The 18,821-nt window shown below is 40.1% G+C and overlaps 2 protein-coding genes across 2 annotated transcripts in view; one reads left to right on the forward strand and one right to left on the reverse strand.

Moving 5' to 3' along the window:
- The window catches only part of LOC130233991 (serine/threonine-protein kinase WNK2-like), a 44,942-nt gene extending 39,516 nt beyond the window's left edge, over nucleotides 1–5,426 (reverse strand). The window contains exons 1-3 of the mRNA XM_056464269.1: nucleotides 5,400–5,426; nucleotides 2,946–3,305; nucleotides 482–757 (exon numbers count right to left, since the gene is read on the reverse strand). Of these exons, the coding sequence (XP_056320244.1) occupies nucleotides 482–757; nucleotides 2,946–3,254 (585 nt within the window). The 5' untranslated portion in view covers nucleotides 3,255–3,305; nucleotides 5,400–5,426. The remainder of the gene's footprint in view (nucleotides 1–481; nucleotides 758–2,945; nucleotides 3,306–5,399) is intronic.
- Nucleotides 5,427–11,674: 6,248 nt separating this feature from the next.
- On the forward strand, nucleotides 11,675–17,606 carry LOC130233992 (ninjurin-1-like). Its single transcript, XM_056464270.1, has 2 exons — nucleotides 11,675–11,867; nucleotides 17,464–17,606. Exons 1-2 carry the CDS (start codon nucleotides 11,675–11,677, stop codon nucleotides 17,604–17,606), a joined length of 336 nt encoding a protein of 111 aa, XP_056320245.1.
- The last annotated feature ends 1,215 nt before the right edge of the window (nucleotides 17,607–18,821 follow it).

The raw sequence follows: 18,821 nt of genomic DNA on the forward strand, positions 1-18,821 counted from the left end.
CGTAAACACAAACACACAACACAACACACACACACACACACACACACACACACACACACACACACACACAAAAATACACATAAATAAACACACACACACAAACACCCACAAAAATACACATACATAAACACACACACACACACACACAAAATACACATACACACACAAAATACACATACGTAAACACAAACACACAACTCAACACACACGCACACACCCACCCACACAAATACACATACATAAACACACACACACAAAACACACAACACAACACACAACACACACACACACAAAATAAACACACGTAAACACAAACACACAACACAACACACAACACACACACACACACACAAAATAAACACACGTAAACACACACACACAACACAACACACACATAAACCCCCACAAACACACAAACACATGCACAAACAAACACACTCACGCACACACTCTACATATCCCAGTCCAGCAGTACACACACCTGCAGCTCACACCAGGCGACCTCCACCCAGGTGTCCGTGTCCAGGCCCTTGTAGACGGTCTTGAAGGATCCGCGGCCGATCTCGATGTCGAACTTGAGGAATCGTCCACCGGGAGACGTGGCCACCGCCTTCATCTCCGCCTCCTCCTCGTTATCCTCGCTGGCCGACTTTAGAGTGGCTTTCATCCCGTCAGTGGAGTCCGCTTTAGGGTCCGCTTGCTCCTGCTGCTCTTCTGGAGCTGTCTGACCCTTCTGGCTCTCCGTACTCGACCCATCCTGTAAACAACATTATTATAGCATAATATAGCGCTTTATATTGTATACATGAGCAATATCACACGAGTAACAGTGCGATGTGGCTGTATATTAGCACTGGTGGGAGGCGTACGTTAGTGTCCCACCAGTGCTGATATGCAGCCATATTGCACTGCTACTCGTGTGATATTGTGTTTATACAACAGTTTAACGGCATAATCATGTATATAAGAAAGAAATCAAACACGGAGAGTCTAAAACCCTTTTGGATGAGGAACTACTTTCTTCCGCCGTTCATTCACATCTGCAGCTGACGTCAGAACAGCAGAAGCCGCTGCTCATTCACCAACATCACTGTAGAGCTAGTGTTTGAGTGATTCTCTAGCGTAATGTCTAAAGTGTTGAGAAAACAGCTGATTTTGCTCACATTTGAAGATTATAAGGCTGAACAGCAGGAAATGCCATCAGTCTACAGAGATTTCCCAGAATTTCTCTGTTACAATCAGGAGATCACAGTAATGAACCCCGAAACAGCCAAAGCAACACAAACACTAGCAGATTACTGTTGTGTTTGTGATAAAACGCTAAACACATGCGGGCATTTCTTCTGTCTTTCTGTTTACTGAACTAGTCTGCAGTAGCAAAAACAGGAGACGCATTAGAAATGAACCAAAAACCAACCAAAACGTTACTCTGGGTTACACTAAGAGTGGCCAACACAAAATACACACATTCCTGATATGTGAGTACCATCTCACGCTCAACACACTACAGTTACTATGGTATAAACACAGCACTACAACATACAACAGAAAGAGATCAACCTAGAGTGTCATTTACCAGTTTAATAAGGATTTGATCAGCTGGAGTTAGAAATTAAGCTGAGTTTTCTCCTCTAAGGGTTTATTAAGTGGTCTCTGTATTCATCTTGTGAATGGTCAACCTCAGCCGTCTTTACTCTGCTCAGTCTGACCTGCTGATTGTCGCTGACGTGCTGAATCTCCAAATGATAACTATTTAAAATAGGCACTATCCTCATGAATAAACTGCTGGAGTCTAAACAACTACATTCTCACCTAAAAAGCCTCAGACGTGCATCATGTTGTCCAACAGCTGCAATATTAGTCAAACTGTAGTGAGTTTATTGATCTGTCACTCTATGTGGGCGGAGTAATACAGAAGGGTGAAGAGGCTGTATGCGTGCTGATATTGCAGAGTATTGCACGGCTATCAGCCAATCAGATTTGAGAACTGTATATGTTATGTGGGTCTGTTTTATATTATATTTTTATTATTTACTTTAACAACAATATAGTATAATATTCAGCATTATTATAGTGTATAGTATAGTACATGGCATTATTAATTTAGTTTTTACTTCAATACTATTTAAAAATTTGCTGTACACCTCAGTTTAATTTAAGTTTGTTTTATTAATAGTTTTGTTCAATTTGGTTTCGTTTATTTGAGCTGTTAACACGTCTCTATTTAGTTTTTATATATCAATTTCAGTTTTATTTTTAGTAATCGTAGTTTATATCAAAGTAAATAATGTGTTGACCAGAGTAAAGGTTAGTGCCTAGATTTCATTAAGCAAAAGCAGAAAATATAGAGCATATGTTATATTTATATTTACACTCGTGTGTTTGGCGCCATCTACTGGTGTCTCTCTAAACAACCGCAGGTCACATTTTAAAGGGCTCCAATTATGCAGAAATGATTTTATGCGGGTTTAAACCCAGTAGTGTGTGTGTGTGTGTGTGTGTGTGTGTGTGTGTCAGCAGTGTGTGAGTATCTCCAGTCTCTAGTGGTCAACATGAATTAATTGTGTTGGTTAGAATCAGACTTGATGCAGAAACACTTTGATTGACATTCTCCCTTTATATGATGTCATCAGAGGGGGAAAGCCCCGCCCACTAGTGCCCATCATCTCTCCATCTCATTAGCATAAACAGCAGCCCTGAGTGAGAAGCAGCCGTCTGTCCATTAGCCATGTCAGCATAGACTAAGAAGATTCTAGATGTGGAGTTTTAGATGAACAGAGACAGGAGCGACATAGATTGACAGAAGCATGAAGCACACACTCACACTGAAGCACACACACACACACACACACTGCTGTTTTACATCTGTCACACAGCCGTCTGTAGCTCCGCCCTCTTCTGAAAGAGCACCAGCTCATTAGCATTGAATACTGAAATCTCCTTGCCTGTAGACTGGAGCGTGTTCGGTCTACGATGGCGCGCAGGTCGATGCTCAGTATGTTATTGTGCTGTTCAGACTCCGGCACACACTCGTCCGGCTGCGTTTCGTCGTTTTCGGTGAACCACAGGCTCCGGCGGATGAATCTCTGGCGTCGGGACGAGGGGTATGAGCTGGGGTCGCTGCCCGCCCGCACCAGCGCTGAATTCTCCAGCTTATTGACATTTCCTTCGCTGATGGTCTCGTAGATGTGGAGCTGCAGATCCCGCTGAGAGCTCGGCACCGACGATGGGCAGCAGTCCACTTTTGGCTCCATGTTTATCCAATCAGAACTCACGCATGTTCACTAACATTACTTCTCGTGCATCTGTGGGAACACAACACAACTCATTAACCACTTGCACATGTGTTGCATTGAAACTCATTCATTTTCCTCCGGCTTAGTCTCTATTTCAGGAGTCGCCACAGCAGAATGAACCACCAACTATTCCAGAATGTATTTACACAGCAGATGCCCTTCCAGCTGCAGCCCAGTACTGGGAAACACCCATACACACTTATTCACACACTCATACACTACGGCCAGTTTAGTTGATCAATTCCCCTATAGCGCATGTGTTTGGACTGTGGGGGAAACCGGTGATTTGTTTCTAAACTATTTCTAAATTCAGCTCTAATCTCCAGCAAAGGAATAAATGAACAATAATAATGAAGTGTGGTCAAACAACTATAACTATAACTATAACTATATGTGTATATAGTTATCTCCAAACACACGTCCTGTTCTTATGGCCCATATGGTGATACAGACGTCTCCAAAACCACACAGGTGGACAAATCTACACTAGTTTTCATTAAAACAAATATAAATATACAGATAATAAATAATACTGCTAATAATAAATGTCATTATTATAATTAATCATAATTAATGACGCAAAACTGAAAATGATTGTTTTATTATATATTATTATATATGCTCTGGTCTGAAAACAGCAACACATCACGCCAAACACGTCTTGCTCCTTATTGTGCCGGGTGTATGAGAGAGCCCAAAGTCTCTATGCAAATTCTTTGTATTTCAAGAATGAAAAAACAAATAAAATAATAATGTTTTTGGAAAAACTATTTATTAGAAGTTTGTTTTTTGCTCCTTATTTTAAGAGAAAATGATCTATAAAATGGTACTCTCAAAAAAGAACTCAAAATACTCAACAAATGTGTAATTTGTTAAACGAATACACAGATTTTGATGTAGAAAACCAAATTACACACACACATATACACGCACGCACACACACACACACACACACACACACACACACACACACACACACGCACACACACACACACACACACACACACACACACCTTTAATAAACAAGTTATTCAAGTAAACATGAAATGTCAGTTTTAATATTCCTTTTTAAAGCATGTTTACAGCATTTAACTAAACTGATTATCATTCTCTCTTTAATTTAAGCTCAAATTTGACAGATAAATCCATAAAAATTGTGAGTTTTATACACTTTTATGCATGCATGTATGTTATGTATATAAATGGCAACACTATACCTCTTTATAAGATAATGTTTAAAATGCAAACAAATAGGACTGAATTTAATACTTAATAAGCAGCTATGAAGGTAATGTTTATAGCAATGGTGCAAATGTCCTTGTGTGATTTATTCAGGAAAAGAAAAATATGAAATATTTCCACAAATAAGATGCGACAAGAAACCCTGAAGAGGAAAAAGAACAGCATTTCCCTGTTACATGTACTCCAATAGCCGCTACACAACCTCCAGTTATAAACTTTGTTTTATATTCATCTTTACAGGCTATAGTTCCTCTTTAATCAATGAATCGATTGGTGACCCATTTAAACAATCATACACTTCATTAAATATGCACGTAATGCCACATTATAAAACAGATTGCGCATATTTACGACATATTAATTAAATCTGCGAGACAAACCGAGTGGTGAGTCTGTCAAAATGCAATAAATGAACACTTCATGTATATAAATTAAAACATGGATTACCTGTTCTGAGAATAAAAATGTCCATAAATGCGTCAGAATCTGCTTTCAAACGAGCGCGATTATTATTTTTATCATTATTATTTATGATCATTATTTACTGCACGACTAATGTCACAGTAAGAGTGTGGCCTTTAAATGCTAACCCATGCTAATAATAGGGACGACCGCTTAATCAGAATAATGAAACACTTATAAACGCGATGCATTGTGAATGTTGATCTCTGAAACGCAAACACTGCGGTAAAGCGAGTCTCGCGGATGCTCCAGGAGAACAGGCGTGTGCTGAGCTCTCTGCCCGCCCAGGAGGCGCTCTGAGCGGCTGCAGAATGAATGACTGACGCCTGGAGCTCCTGCAGGTGCGACGCACACAATCGTCAAATCATCCGGTAAACAACAATTCAGATGCGGACTTACGTGTGCTGGATCTCCGGGGTCTCGGGTGGTCGGGTTTATCACGACACTCTTTTACCGGCTTTAAATCCGCAATCTCACCTCGGCTTCCCCTGGAAATTTCTCCGTGTGAAAAGGAGTGCTGAATCCCTGAATCCTGCAATCCTCCACGCCCATCAGCAGCGGAGCATTCCCAGAATTCAGGCCGATCCTCCTCAAATCATCATCCTCACCATCATCATCATCATCAGATCAGCCCCTACTCATTATTCATTCAGCCTCATTTCTGCTAAAAAAAGAGATACTTTACAGAACTTCCCTGCTGCTCTTTTCCGGCTGCATGGCTATATTTAGGGTTGCCAGATTTCCGTAACAAAACTAGCCCTATAATATCAAAACACATAAATATGCCATCGCCATTACCTAAAATACACACTTTACATCACTGTGTGCTTTATACACATTTTAAATAACTAATATTATCGTTATAAATTATTCGTATTGCACTTTTTACAATAATTACAGTTTCAAAGCAACTGCAGATGAATCCAGTAGTCAGAAATTAGCATTGTTAGGGCTTCAAAATAATGTTACTGTGTCAATACACAGCTTAAATGCATAAGACGTTTTCCATTATGTCAGACAAACTTCACTTTTTTGTAGTTAAAATATTTCTAAAATCTCAGTTTTGATTTTCTTATTAGAATAGTGAGTTTAAGTCATATCTATAAACTATATTACTCATTTTTTTTTTACTATTTATTTGTTTAATAGTATTCAGATGCCATTATGTTTATTAATTCTCATTGGAGCTTGCATGTTTTGGTCATTTGCTTTCAACTGATAGATTTTTCCTCATTTTAAGTTCCTCATTTTGATTCCTCATTTGATTTCAGTGTTAAATGTTCAATGAGAAAATTAGCTGAGTTTGAAACAAGATTAAAGATAGTGTCAGTGGTTATGTTGGTGTGAGTTTTTCATATATTTGCAATATTATCATTCTAAATATTTAAATTATTTTAGGTTACTCATAGAACATTTATTGTTTAATTTTAATTTATTTTTTATGTATTTATTTAGTTTTATTTGGGATAGTTCATCAACAGTCAAATATCCACCAGGCTAATATTACAATCAGCAGCCTAAAATGACAAATAAAATAAGCATAGTCTAATTATTCTACCATTTATAGCATGGACAAATGTTGTGGATGTTAAATGTTGATCACAGAGCTGAAGATGCCAGCTAAGAACTGTTTTATTTTTAATGTAGGAGGGCAGAAGAATCATCAGAATGTTCAAAACAACATTTCTCATAGTGCATTCCCAGAGTTCCTTCACTGAAGAAAAGAAAGAAACGTCTCTTTGAAGTTTTCAAACCAGATTAGAGCATATTTATAATTAAAAGCAAATCTTTAACAGAGTAAAGCCAGTGGTGAAGGTGTATTATTGAGTTTCCTCCTCGTGTAACACAAGCCTCAGTTAGACAATAACAGCTCCAGCTCAGATATTCACTCTGAAACTTGAGTCACTTTCTCTGCACCTACTGACACCAGTTTCTGCCTTTACAAACAAACAAGACTCAGATATAGCTGTATCAGTCTAATATATACAGCAATCTTCATCATTACATTCACACATTAACATACTAGAGTAATTTATAGTAAATACTGTAGTGTTTTTGAACCATACTATAGTAAAATATTATGGTAGCACAACAGCTATACTAATTGATCTGTTGTGGTGATTCTTCAGTTGCCATGGTAACAATAACTATACAAATTGATCTGTGGTGATTCTTCAGTTGCTATGGTAACATGAAAACTATTAAAATTAATATGTGGTGATTCTACAGTTTCTATGGTAACAATAACTATACAAATTGATATGTGGTGATTCTTCAGTTGCTATGGTAACATAAAAACTATACAAATTAATCTGTTGTGGTGATTCTACAGTTTCTATGGTAACATGACAACTATACAAATTAATCTGTTGTGGTGATTCTACAGTTGCTATGGTAACACAACAACTATTGTTATTGATCAGCTCTGGTGATTCTACAGTTACTATGGTAACAATAACTACATATTGATCTGTGGTGATTCTACAGTTGCTATGGTAACAAAAGCTATACTAATTGATCTGTTGTGGTGATTCTACAGTTGCTATGGTAACACAACAACTATACAAATTAATCTGTGGTTATTCTACAGTTGCTATGGTAACACAACAACTGCAGTAATTGATCTGTTGTGGTGATTCTACAGTTACTATGGTAACACAACAACTATCCAAATTGATCTCTGGTGGTTGTGCAGTTGCTACGGTAACACAAGAACTATACAAATTGATTTGTTGTGGAGATTCTGCAGTTGCTATGGTAACACAACAACTACAGTAATATAAACAAATGTCCGAGTACTGTAGTTTTCTCCAGCTATAGGTTATATTATACTACAATACACCACAGTTTACTGTGGTAACACTAAAGTATACTACAGTATTTAGTACAGTTTATCAGGTCACTATAGTTAATACTACAGTATGCTGGAGCAGTCATTAACAGTGTTCTAAACACTTCACAGTATAATATAGTTTACTTTAGTATGGTCCAGAAGACACTGTAGTATTTACTGTATATTAGTATTTGTTCAGGCTACAGGTATAGTGCTACAGCAGCTCAGGTGGTTGAGACAGCGAACACAGAGACTGAGGACAATGTAAATAGTGTATGAGTGTAAAGCAGACATCAGCGGAGAGATCATATACCGACCGCTGGGAAATCCTGCTGTTCTCCTGATGATCCTGAGGAACTGAAGAGCCCATGGCGGACATTGAATTAAACAGAGCCTCTGGACTCCAGGTACGTCTGCAGCTCATAAACCTACTAACAACAGCACGACGACTGTAGTCTGTCACACACACACACACACTGGACAAACACACACACTATTGTGCAGAGCGTATCATACAGACATAGTTACTATATTGTGTCTGAAAAAAATTATATAAAACCCTGATTAGCAAACATCCATCACAGAGACGGCTATCTGATGTTTGTGTTTACATCTGGAAGACGTATCTTTTACTGGAAACACGGTGGCTCAGTGGTCAGCACAGTGGCCTCACAGCAAGAAGGTCGCTGGTTCGAGCCTCAGCTGGGTCAGTGTGTGTTTCTGTGTGGAGTTTGCATGTTCTCCCCGTGTTGTTGTGGGTTTCCTCTGGGTGCTCCGGTTTCCCTCACAGTCCAAACTCATGCGCTATAGGGGAACTGATCAACTAAACTGGCTGTAGTGTATGAGTGTGTGTGTGAATGAGTGTGTATGGGTGTTTCCCAGTACTGGGTTGCAGCTGTAAGGGCATCCACTGCGTAAAACATATGCTGGAATAGTTGGCGGTTCATTCCGCTGTGGCGATGCCTGATGAATAAAGAGACTTATGAATAAATTAGAATGTGCGTACATTGGACCTTTTTAAGATGCTTATCAGACCTTTGAGTACAGCAGACGTGTTCTGCATCGACACTAATCTGAATAAATATGAATTTAGCATATACAGCTGAAAACAGGAAGTAGATATAGATGCAATATTTTGTCAGTAGACAGTGTTGTGAACATGACTCTTTAGGATGATGTATTCCCTCCTGTAAAGTTAGTGTGAACAGAAAGTAAAAGCCGTCTGTTTACAGCATGATGACACATTTCCTGACACGGAATATTGAGTAGGGGGCGGGGTTTTGTTTTGAGCTCCACCTCTCATGTTCCACTTAAAGCAAATTAATGTTTGAATTGGGCGTGGCTAAGCACATTTCAGCCAATCAGAACCATCATAGTCTAATTTAATCTTGGTATATCCACAACCCATTCGCCAAATAATTTCAGCATGATGAACTGCAGATATAGATCTAAACAATGATCTTAACCTCAGAAGTGTGTGTGCTGATCCAGAGGATGTGTTGATGTTCTGTACAGAAGCTCCACTGAGTAAACAGCAGGAGGAAGTGAAGCCGGCTTATGAAATGCCACTTCCAGTGAAGTGTGTGTGCATGTGGAAGTGTGTGAGCGTGTGTGTGTGTGAATGAGTGTGTGAATTTGCATATGTGAGTGAACGCGTGCATATGCGTGTGTGCATGAATGTGCATGTGTGTTTGTGTGTGAGGGAATGAGTGTGTCAGTGCATGTGTGTGTGTGTGTGTGTGTGCATACTCAAAAAATGATGTTTTCTGCTTGTTCAAACTACTTAATGTGTGTGTAAGTGAGTGTGTGTGTGCACACGAGTGTGTGTGTAAGTTTGCATGTGAGTGTGTATGTGAATAAATGAGTGTTTGCATGAGTGTGTGTGTGTGTAAGTTAGCGTGTGTGAGTGTATGTGCACGAGTGTGTGTAGGGGTTATTATATGTGTGAGTGTGTGTCTGAGGGAGAGTTTGCATGTGTGAGTGTGAATGAATGTGTTTATGTGAATGAATGAGTGTGTGAATATGCATGTGTGAGTGAATGCGTGCATATGCATGTGTGTGAGTGTATGTGTGAGGCTGTGTGTGTGTGTGTGTGTGAATTAATGTGTTTAGTGCTGACTCCAAGTACACTAGAGGTGAATCGGGCCATGGAGCTTTCTCTCTGTGTGTGTGTGTGGGTGCGCGCGTGTGTGTGTGTGTGTGTGTGTGCAGTGTAACTAAAAGCTCTGTAGAGAATCAGACAAATGTAATTTCCCAATGGAGGGTCGATGAGCTGCTGGAACACACTCAACAGCAGGAGAGAGAGAGAGAGATGGAGAGTCTCCTGTCAATATAACTGCACAGTCAACAGGCCGATACTGAGAAGACGGATGACAAGAAATAAAGGAATGAAGATGGAAACCATAAAGGAGCAGAGAGTATTATTTAAAGCCGGCAGCTCGCTCTCTACAACTCTCACATGCTCGCCCACTGAAGCTGAGCAGGGCTGAGACTGGTCAGTGTCTGGATGGGAGACCACATGGGAAAGCTAGATTACTGTGTGAAGTGGTGTTAGTGAGGCCAGCAGGGGGCGCTCAACCTGTGGTCTGTGTGGGTCCTAATGCCCCAGTATAGTGATGGGGACTCTATACTGTCAGTGAGCGCCGTCTTTCTTTTGTGTACTTACTGTGTTCAGAATGTGTTTGAGAACACGTGTGGTGCTCTTGAGTTGGGATAGGGGTCGGGTTATGGACATGTTTGGTGGTATGGGTAGGTTTAAGGGTTGGGTTAAAGTGTGGTATGGTGAACAGGGCGTTTACAGATGTAGTTAGAGAAGTTAATTACAGATGTATTTACATACAGGCATTTAATCAAGCATGAGTTCACAGTAAATACATGTATTTACACAATAAGCACATTGTAACGCATTATTAATTCCTGTGTAAGAACATATTAGTTTAGGACACTTAATATAAAGTGGGACCGAAATCTTTTCTGTACATCTTTTTTTTGGACATCTTACATGTACATGTAGCTGATGCTTTTATCCAAAGGGACTTACAAGTGAGAATAAAACATATATTAATTTTTTTATTAACTTTATTCCCATCCAAGCATATGCAGAGGAGATATTCTGTTCTACAGGTGGTTTGTCAAACCCACTCACCTGCGGAGCACACTAAACGCCTCGGCGTACTTCAGATGAATACGAAAACAGAACTGAAATGACAAAAAAATCTGGCCAAAACTAAATACACTTATTCATTATTATTATTTTAAATAAAAAAAGAAAAACCACACTCTATTGGCTGTTTTATAAAAAGGGGAGGAGCTTCTATATGTCCCACCCTCTCTCTAGTTAAACATTCATTCATTCTCCTTCAGCTTAGTTCCTTTAATCATCAGGGGGCACCACAGTGGAATGAACCACAGACTAATCCACCATATATTTTACACAGCGGATGTCAATCCAGCTGCAACCCAGTACTGGGAAACACACACACACACTCTCTCACTCACACACACTCATACACTACGGCCAGTTTAGTTGATCAGTTCCCCTATAGTGCATGTGTTTGGACTGTGGGGGAAACCGGAGCACCCGGAGGAAACCCACACCAACACGGGGAGAACATGCAAACTCCACACAGAAACACACACTGACCCAGCTGAGACTCGAACCAGAGACCTTCTTGCTGTGAGGCCACAGTGCTGACCACTGAGCCACCATGTCGTCAAACATCCAACAGAAATTGTGCAGAAATGTGCTGATAGGAGTGTGTGGTGCATGCGGAGAGGAGCGAGTGTGTGTTTCTGTGCTGATGCGTCTCTCTCTGATCAGGTGTCTCGCGCTCCTCTGAACATGAATCATTATGCTAATAAGAAGAGTGCGGCGGAAAGCATGCTGGACGTGGCTCTGCTGATGGCCAACGCGTCCCAGCTGAAGGCGGTTCTGGAGCAGGGGCCCCAATTCAGCCTCTACACCTCCCTGATCACACTCATCAGCCTGTCCCTCTGTCTGCAGGTGCTGGTGGGCATCCTGCTCATCTTCATAGGTGATCAACAACACACACACACACACACACACACACATACACACACACACCTGACTGACTAGGGCACAACACGAAGAAAATCTCAAATATACAAACATCTTTACTCGTGTATTTTCACGCACCGTCCACTTTATTAGGTACACCTCACTAGTACCGAGTCGGACCCCCTTTTGCCTTCAGATCCTTGGTGGCAGAGATTCAACAAGCTGCTGGAAATATTCCTCAGAGATTTTGCTCCATATTGACATGATAGCATCACACAGTTGCTGCAGATTTGTCGGCTGCACATCCATGATGCCAATCTCCCGTTCCACCACATCCCAAAGGTGCTCTATTGGATTGAGCTCTGGTGACTGTGGAGGCCATTTGAGTACAGTGAACTGATTGTCATGTTCAAGAAACCAGTCTGAGATGATTGGTGCTTTATGACATGGTGCGTTATCCTGCTGGAAGTAGCCATCAGAAGATGGAGACACTGTGCTCATAAAGGGATGGACATGGTCAGAACAATACTCAGGTAGGCTGTGGTGTTGACACCATGCTCAATTGGTACTAATGAACCCAAATAAAATCTCCCCCACACCATTACACCACCAGCAGCAGCCTGAACCGCTGATACAAGGCAGGATGGATCCATGCTTTCATGTTGTTGAGGCCAAATTCTGCCCCGAGCATCCGAATGTGTCAGCAGAAATGGAGACTCATCAGACCAGGCAACGTTTCTCCAATCTTCTATTGTCCAGTTTGGTGAGCCTGTGTGAATTGTAGCCTCAGTTTCCTGTTCTTAGCTGACAGGAGCAGCACCCGGTGTGGTCTTCTGCTGCTGTAGCCCATCCGCCTCAAGGTTGGACGTGTTGTGTGTTCAGAGATGCTCTTCTGCAGACCTCGGTTGTAACGAGTGCTTATTTGAGTTACTGTTGCCTTTCTATCAGCTGGAACCAGTCTGGCCATTCTCCTCTGACCTCTGGCATCAACAAGGCATTTGCGCCCACAGAACTGCCGCTCACTGGATATTTCCTCTTTGTCGGACCATTCTCTGTAAACCCTAGAGATGGTTGTGCGTGAAAATCCCAGTAGATCAGCAGTTTCTGAAATACTCAGAGCAGCCCGTCTGACACCAACAACCATACCACGTTCAAAGTCTCTTAAATCCCCTTTCTTCTCCATTCTGATGCTCGCTTTGACCTGCAGCAGATCCTCTTGACCATGTCTACATGCCTAAATGCAGTGAGCTGCTGTCATGTGATTGGCTGATTAGAAATCTGTGTTAGAGCAGTTGGACAGGTGTACCTAATAAAGTGGCCAGTGAGTGTATATCAAGCATATATAGAGCATCCTTACACATAACCCTGTTCATCCATCATTTCTTCCATACTTTGCCAGTTATTAAATAGTTAAACATACACTACATATAAGGCTTGTAGTTGGACTTTACGTGTGTGACTGTAATATTCAGACTGACATTTTTCCAGGATTTGTCTTTGCAAAATCACAGTCTTCCATCTCATAGATTCATCTTATCATCCTTACCTACTTTCCCTTTAAAAACACCATGCACTGATCTGACTGAACGATCAGCCCAAACTTCAGTGTCTGAGAGGACACAGAGCAGGAGTCTGTCACTGTCAGCGGAAGATTTACAGGAGAAATGCTGGCAACAGACACAGGCTGCCATTAGTGTGGTTTGCAGAATCTCTCACTGCATTAGTCCACACAGACCAAACGCTCTGAGGGCCTTCAGCAGAATGCAGTATTTAACCACATCCACCTCGAGGAATATCACGCCAGTTCCATAACCCTTCATCATTACACCAACAGATTATGTTCAGTGAATGGAATCCCTCTTGTCTAGATAACCCCTACCCTTACAATCAGCTGAAGAGTGATGAAAGATCAGCTTCAGCATGTTTTGGTATAAGAGTATCGGCACATCAGTTTCTGGAGAAATTCTTCAGATTGGCTGATAAAGTGGCAGTAACTCTGGCCAGGATCAGCTTCTGTGGAACGAACAGATTCTTGAACAAACACAGGGTGAAAATAGAGGAGAGACTAGTGAACGCAGCAGGGATTAGAGCACAGACCAGGGCATACACACTACTAATGCACTAAACGACATCTCATGACTAAAGCTCAGCAGAATCCTCTCCCACCTGCTATTAACATGAGCATGTCTCATTACAGATGATGTGATTGCATAACTACAATAACTAGCGGATCTACAGATGATGTGATTGGTTAACTAGCCTAACCAGTAGATCTACAGATGATGTGATTGGTTAACTAGCCTAACCAGTGGATCTAAAGATGATGTAATTGGTTAACTAGCCTAACCAGTGGATCTACAGATGATGTGATTGGTTAACTAGCCTAACCAGTGGATCTACAGATGATGTAATTGGTTAACTAGCCTAACCAGTGGATCTACAGATGATGTAATTGGTTAACTAGCCTAACCAGTGGATCTACAGATGATGTAATTGGTTAACTAGCCTAACCAGTGGATCTACAGATGATGTAATTGGTTAACTAGCCTAACCAGTGGATCTACAGATGATGTAATTGGTTAACTAGCCTAACCAGTGGATCTACAGATGATGTAATTGGTTAACTAGCGGATCAACAGATGATGTGATTGGTTAACTTGAAGAACCAGTGGATCTACAGATGTTGTGATTGGTTAACTTGACGAACCAGTGGATCTACAGATGTTTTGATTGGTTAACTGGCGGATCAACAGATGATGTGATTGGTTAACTTGACGAACCAGTGAATCTACAGATGTTGTGATTGGTTAACTAGCCTAACTAGCGGATCAACAGATGATGTGATTGGTTAACTTGACGAACCAGTGGATCTACAGATGTTGTGATTGGTTAACTAGCCTAACCAGCGGATCTAAAGATGATGTGATTGGTTAACTTGACGAACCAGTGAATCTACAGATGATGTGATTGGTTAACTAGCCTAACTAGCGGATCAACAGATGATGTGATTGGTTAACTTGACGAACCAGTGGATCTACAGATGTTGTGATTGGTTAACTAGCCTAACCAGCGGATCTAAAGATGATGTGATTGGTTAACTTGACGAACCAGTGGATCAACAGATGATGCATTTGGTTAACAGGACTAACCAATAGATCTACATATGATGTGATTGGTTAACTAGCCTAACCAGTGGATCAACAGTTGATGTGATTGGTTCACTAGACTAACGAATGGATCTACCGATGATGTGATTGGTTACCTGGACTAACCAGTAGATTAACAGATGACGTGATTGGTTAACTAGAGTAACCAGTGGATGTACAGATGATGCGATTGGTTGTAATTATTTAGTCATCATATTGATTCGGTTACATGACTCCAGAACTGATTCACTAAGATTGTGTTCAATCATGAGGCATCTGAACTCAAGATCACACAACAGTGCTTGTTATTTTGTGTGTGTGTGTGTGTGTGTGTGTGTGTGTGTGTGTGTGTGTGTGTGTGTGTGTGTGTGTGTGTGTGTGTGTGTGGTCTGCTGAAGAGGAGACACTCATCTATAATGGAGGAGTTCTAGTCTCAGCAAAAATGATGCTGCTTGGTTTTTTTGTTCTTCACAAAAATGTTTACAGCCGGCGCTGAATAACCATGAATAAATCCAAACCCATTTATTCTCATATTCAGATCTTCATTAATATAGAGAACGGCTGAGTGAATCAGTGAACCATACTGAGCACTGATCTGCTTCAGGAACACTCTGTGAACGTCAATCTGAATTCAGGATTAGAAGAGCAACACATAACAATGGCCTCACAATACACTCTCATGTCTCTGTGTTTGACCTACATATCAGCAGAACCTTTCTCTCTGAGTGTGTGCAGTTCTGTATCCCTGCTGACCTCAGGCGTCCCTCTGAAGAGCCTTTCATTTACTCTTTGAGCAGAAACACACACACTTCTGCATATTGATCTAAAGGCTGATCAGACTACAGATTTCTTACTCTTAAGTGTGCCGATGAAGAATAACTCAGATATATATTCAAAAGTCTATAATTCCAAAATGAACACTCTGATCTTCTCTACATTAGAGGAGCACATGTACTATATGATTCTGAAGGATTGTGCCAATTTTTAACCATTTCAAAACATAGGTGGCGCTATAAGGCTTATTAAAGTGAAACAAAAGTTAAAAACGGGATACATGTTTTCTTATATTTAAATGTTAGAAGCTGGGAAACACCCATACACACTCATTCACACACACACTCATACACTACGGCCAGTTTAGTTGATCAGCTCCCCTATAGCACATGTGTTTGGACTGTGGGGGAAACCGGAGCACCCGGAGGAAACCCACACCAACACGGGGAGAACATGCAAACTCCACACAGAAACACCAACTGACCCAGCCGGGACTCGAACCAGAGAGCTTCTTGCTGTGAGGCTACAGTGCTGCATATTTTTATATATGTGTCTTAAAGAGACAGTGCACCCAAAAACCTTTTCTTCTGTTGAACACAATGGAAAATATACTGAAAAAAACAGACATTGACTTCCATAATGTTTTTGTTCCTACTATCGATGTCTATCACAGACACACATATACATATACATATGTACATCTACATATATACAAATACATATATACATATATATACACACATATATACATATACACATATACATATACACATATACATATACACACACACACACACACATACATATATATATATATATATATATATATATATATATATATATATATATATATATATATATATATATATATATATATATATATATACATATATATACATATATATACACACACATATATACATACATATACACATATATACATATACATATATACACACATACATACATATACACATATACATATATACACATATATACATATACATATATACACATATATACATATACATATATACACATATATATATATATATATATATATATATATATATATATATATATATATATATATATATATACACACACACACATATACATACATATACACACACACATATACATACATATACACATATATACATATACACATGCATATATATTATATTATACAAGTTTGGAAACTTTGAGGAAATGTTGAGTTTTGGGCGAACTGTGCCTTTAAAGCTCTTAATCCTTGCTAATTGATGGGTCCCATATAGAAATCTGATATACATGTATGCTATATAGGCAAACTACATACAGTATATGACATACAAGTTTGGATTTCACATATAGAAAATACACATCCTATAAGCAACATGTATATAAAGATATTGCAAAAACCATTGGAATTACACATATTTACATATAAGTACAAATATTTTAGCTTTGATTTTTGCATACGAGTTCATATTTGGCCGTATATCAGATTACCGTATGGGTTGCAGCTATTTTCAGTTTGTTTCTTGCCATTGCTTCATAATAGTTTGTGTATTTCCCAGCGGTATGAGAATGCTGTGTATTCTGAGTGTCTCATGTCGTGTCTTCCATGTCATGCTGTGATATGTTATGTTTGGTTGTGTTTTATGGAGTTGTGTTGATGTGTGTTGTGTTGTGTGTTTGCGAGCGCAGTGAAGTGGAATGTGAACGATGAACAGAAGCACCTGCGTCTGAATCTGCTGGAGAACATCACCACTGGCTGCATCTTCATCATCGTCGTCATCAACGTCTTCATCACTGCCTTTGGGGTCCAGCGGCCCAATCCGGGAGTCTGACAGGAGCTCACAAAACACACACACACACACACACACACACACACACACACACACACACACACACACACACACACACACACACACACACACACACACACACACACACGCACACACAATTTTTTCAATTGTAAAATACTGTATATATGTAAATAAATGTGTTGATATTCTGCAATTGTTCATTTAAAGCTTTTGTTTTTGACAATAATAAAGGTTTTTCAAGTGACACCACAATCATACAGAAGTGTCAGTCATCTGAGATATCTGACGTACATCAGTGAGATATACTTTGACACGGAAGGAGAAACACATGCAGAAAGCTGAAAATAGGACGAATCGTCCTCAAATCTGTGGACATCTCACGAATCAGTTCACATGTTTTTATTAAAGGCACAGTGCAGCCCAAAATGAACATTCCCTCATCAGTTCCTCACACTCAAGAGGTAAACCTACATGAGATCATGTTGAACACAAAACAAGATCTTCTGAAGAATGCTGGAAGAAACAGTCATAGGAGGAACAGAAATACTGTGGAAGTGGAGTCTGTTTTTCCAGAATCCTTAATAAGTGTTCAACAGAAGAGAGAAACTCAAACAGGTTTGGAGGAGGAGGAAATGAGCACAGAATAATGAGTGTACTGTCCCTTTAAGAAAACTTATCCAAACCGCTCACACAGGAGGAACCGACTCTCCATATCTGTGGTAGACGGTGACCTTTTCCACTGTAAACTGTACTAAAACACAGATAAAAGCTGAAGTGAAACCATAGAAGCACAGACGGAGAGGATTAGAATAAACTGAAGTACCTGAACGAGCTTTTATTAGAGGAAGCGCCTTTGTTTATGGTTTGTTTAAAGGGGCAGTACACCCAGAAGTCTGCGTTCATTTCCTCATCCGACACTTTCCCAAAGCTGAACTTTTCTTTCTTCTTCTGCAACACAAAGGGAGATATTCTGAAACACACACTTACACTAGCACACACAGAGATTCACACACTCTCAAACTCACACTAATACACACAATCACTCTCTCATACAATCACATAAATTACTCAAACACACACACACATTCAAATTCAATTCACAATTTCACACACAGCTGCAGTGGATCATGTGAACTTTAGCGTGAGGAGTGTTCTGCTGTCCTCTGCTGGCCTGTTCCTGCATTTACATGCAAAGACAAACCTGCTTCCCAGTGACACACACAGCACTTCGCTTCA

This window comes from Danio aesculapii, chromosome 8, assembly GCF_903798145.1.
Source record: "Danio aesculapii chromosome 8, fDanAes4.1, whole genome shotgun sequence".
Lineage (NCBI taxonomy): Eukaryota > Metazoa > Chordata > Actinopteri > Cypriniformes > Danionidae > Danio > Danio aesculapii.

What these genes read in the sequence shown, in the direction of transcription:
- LOC130233992 (XM_056464270.1), top strand. Translation starts at nt 11,675, where the DNA reads ATGAATCATTATGCTAATAAGAAGAGTGCGGCGGAAAGCATGCTGGAC. An exon ending in CATCCTGCTCATCTTCATAG is followed by an intron (nt 11,868 to 17,463) that starts GTGATCAACAAC and finishes TTGCGAGCGCAG; the next exon opens with TGAAGTGGAATGTGAACGAT.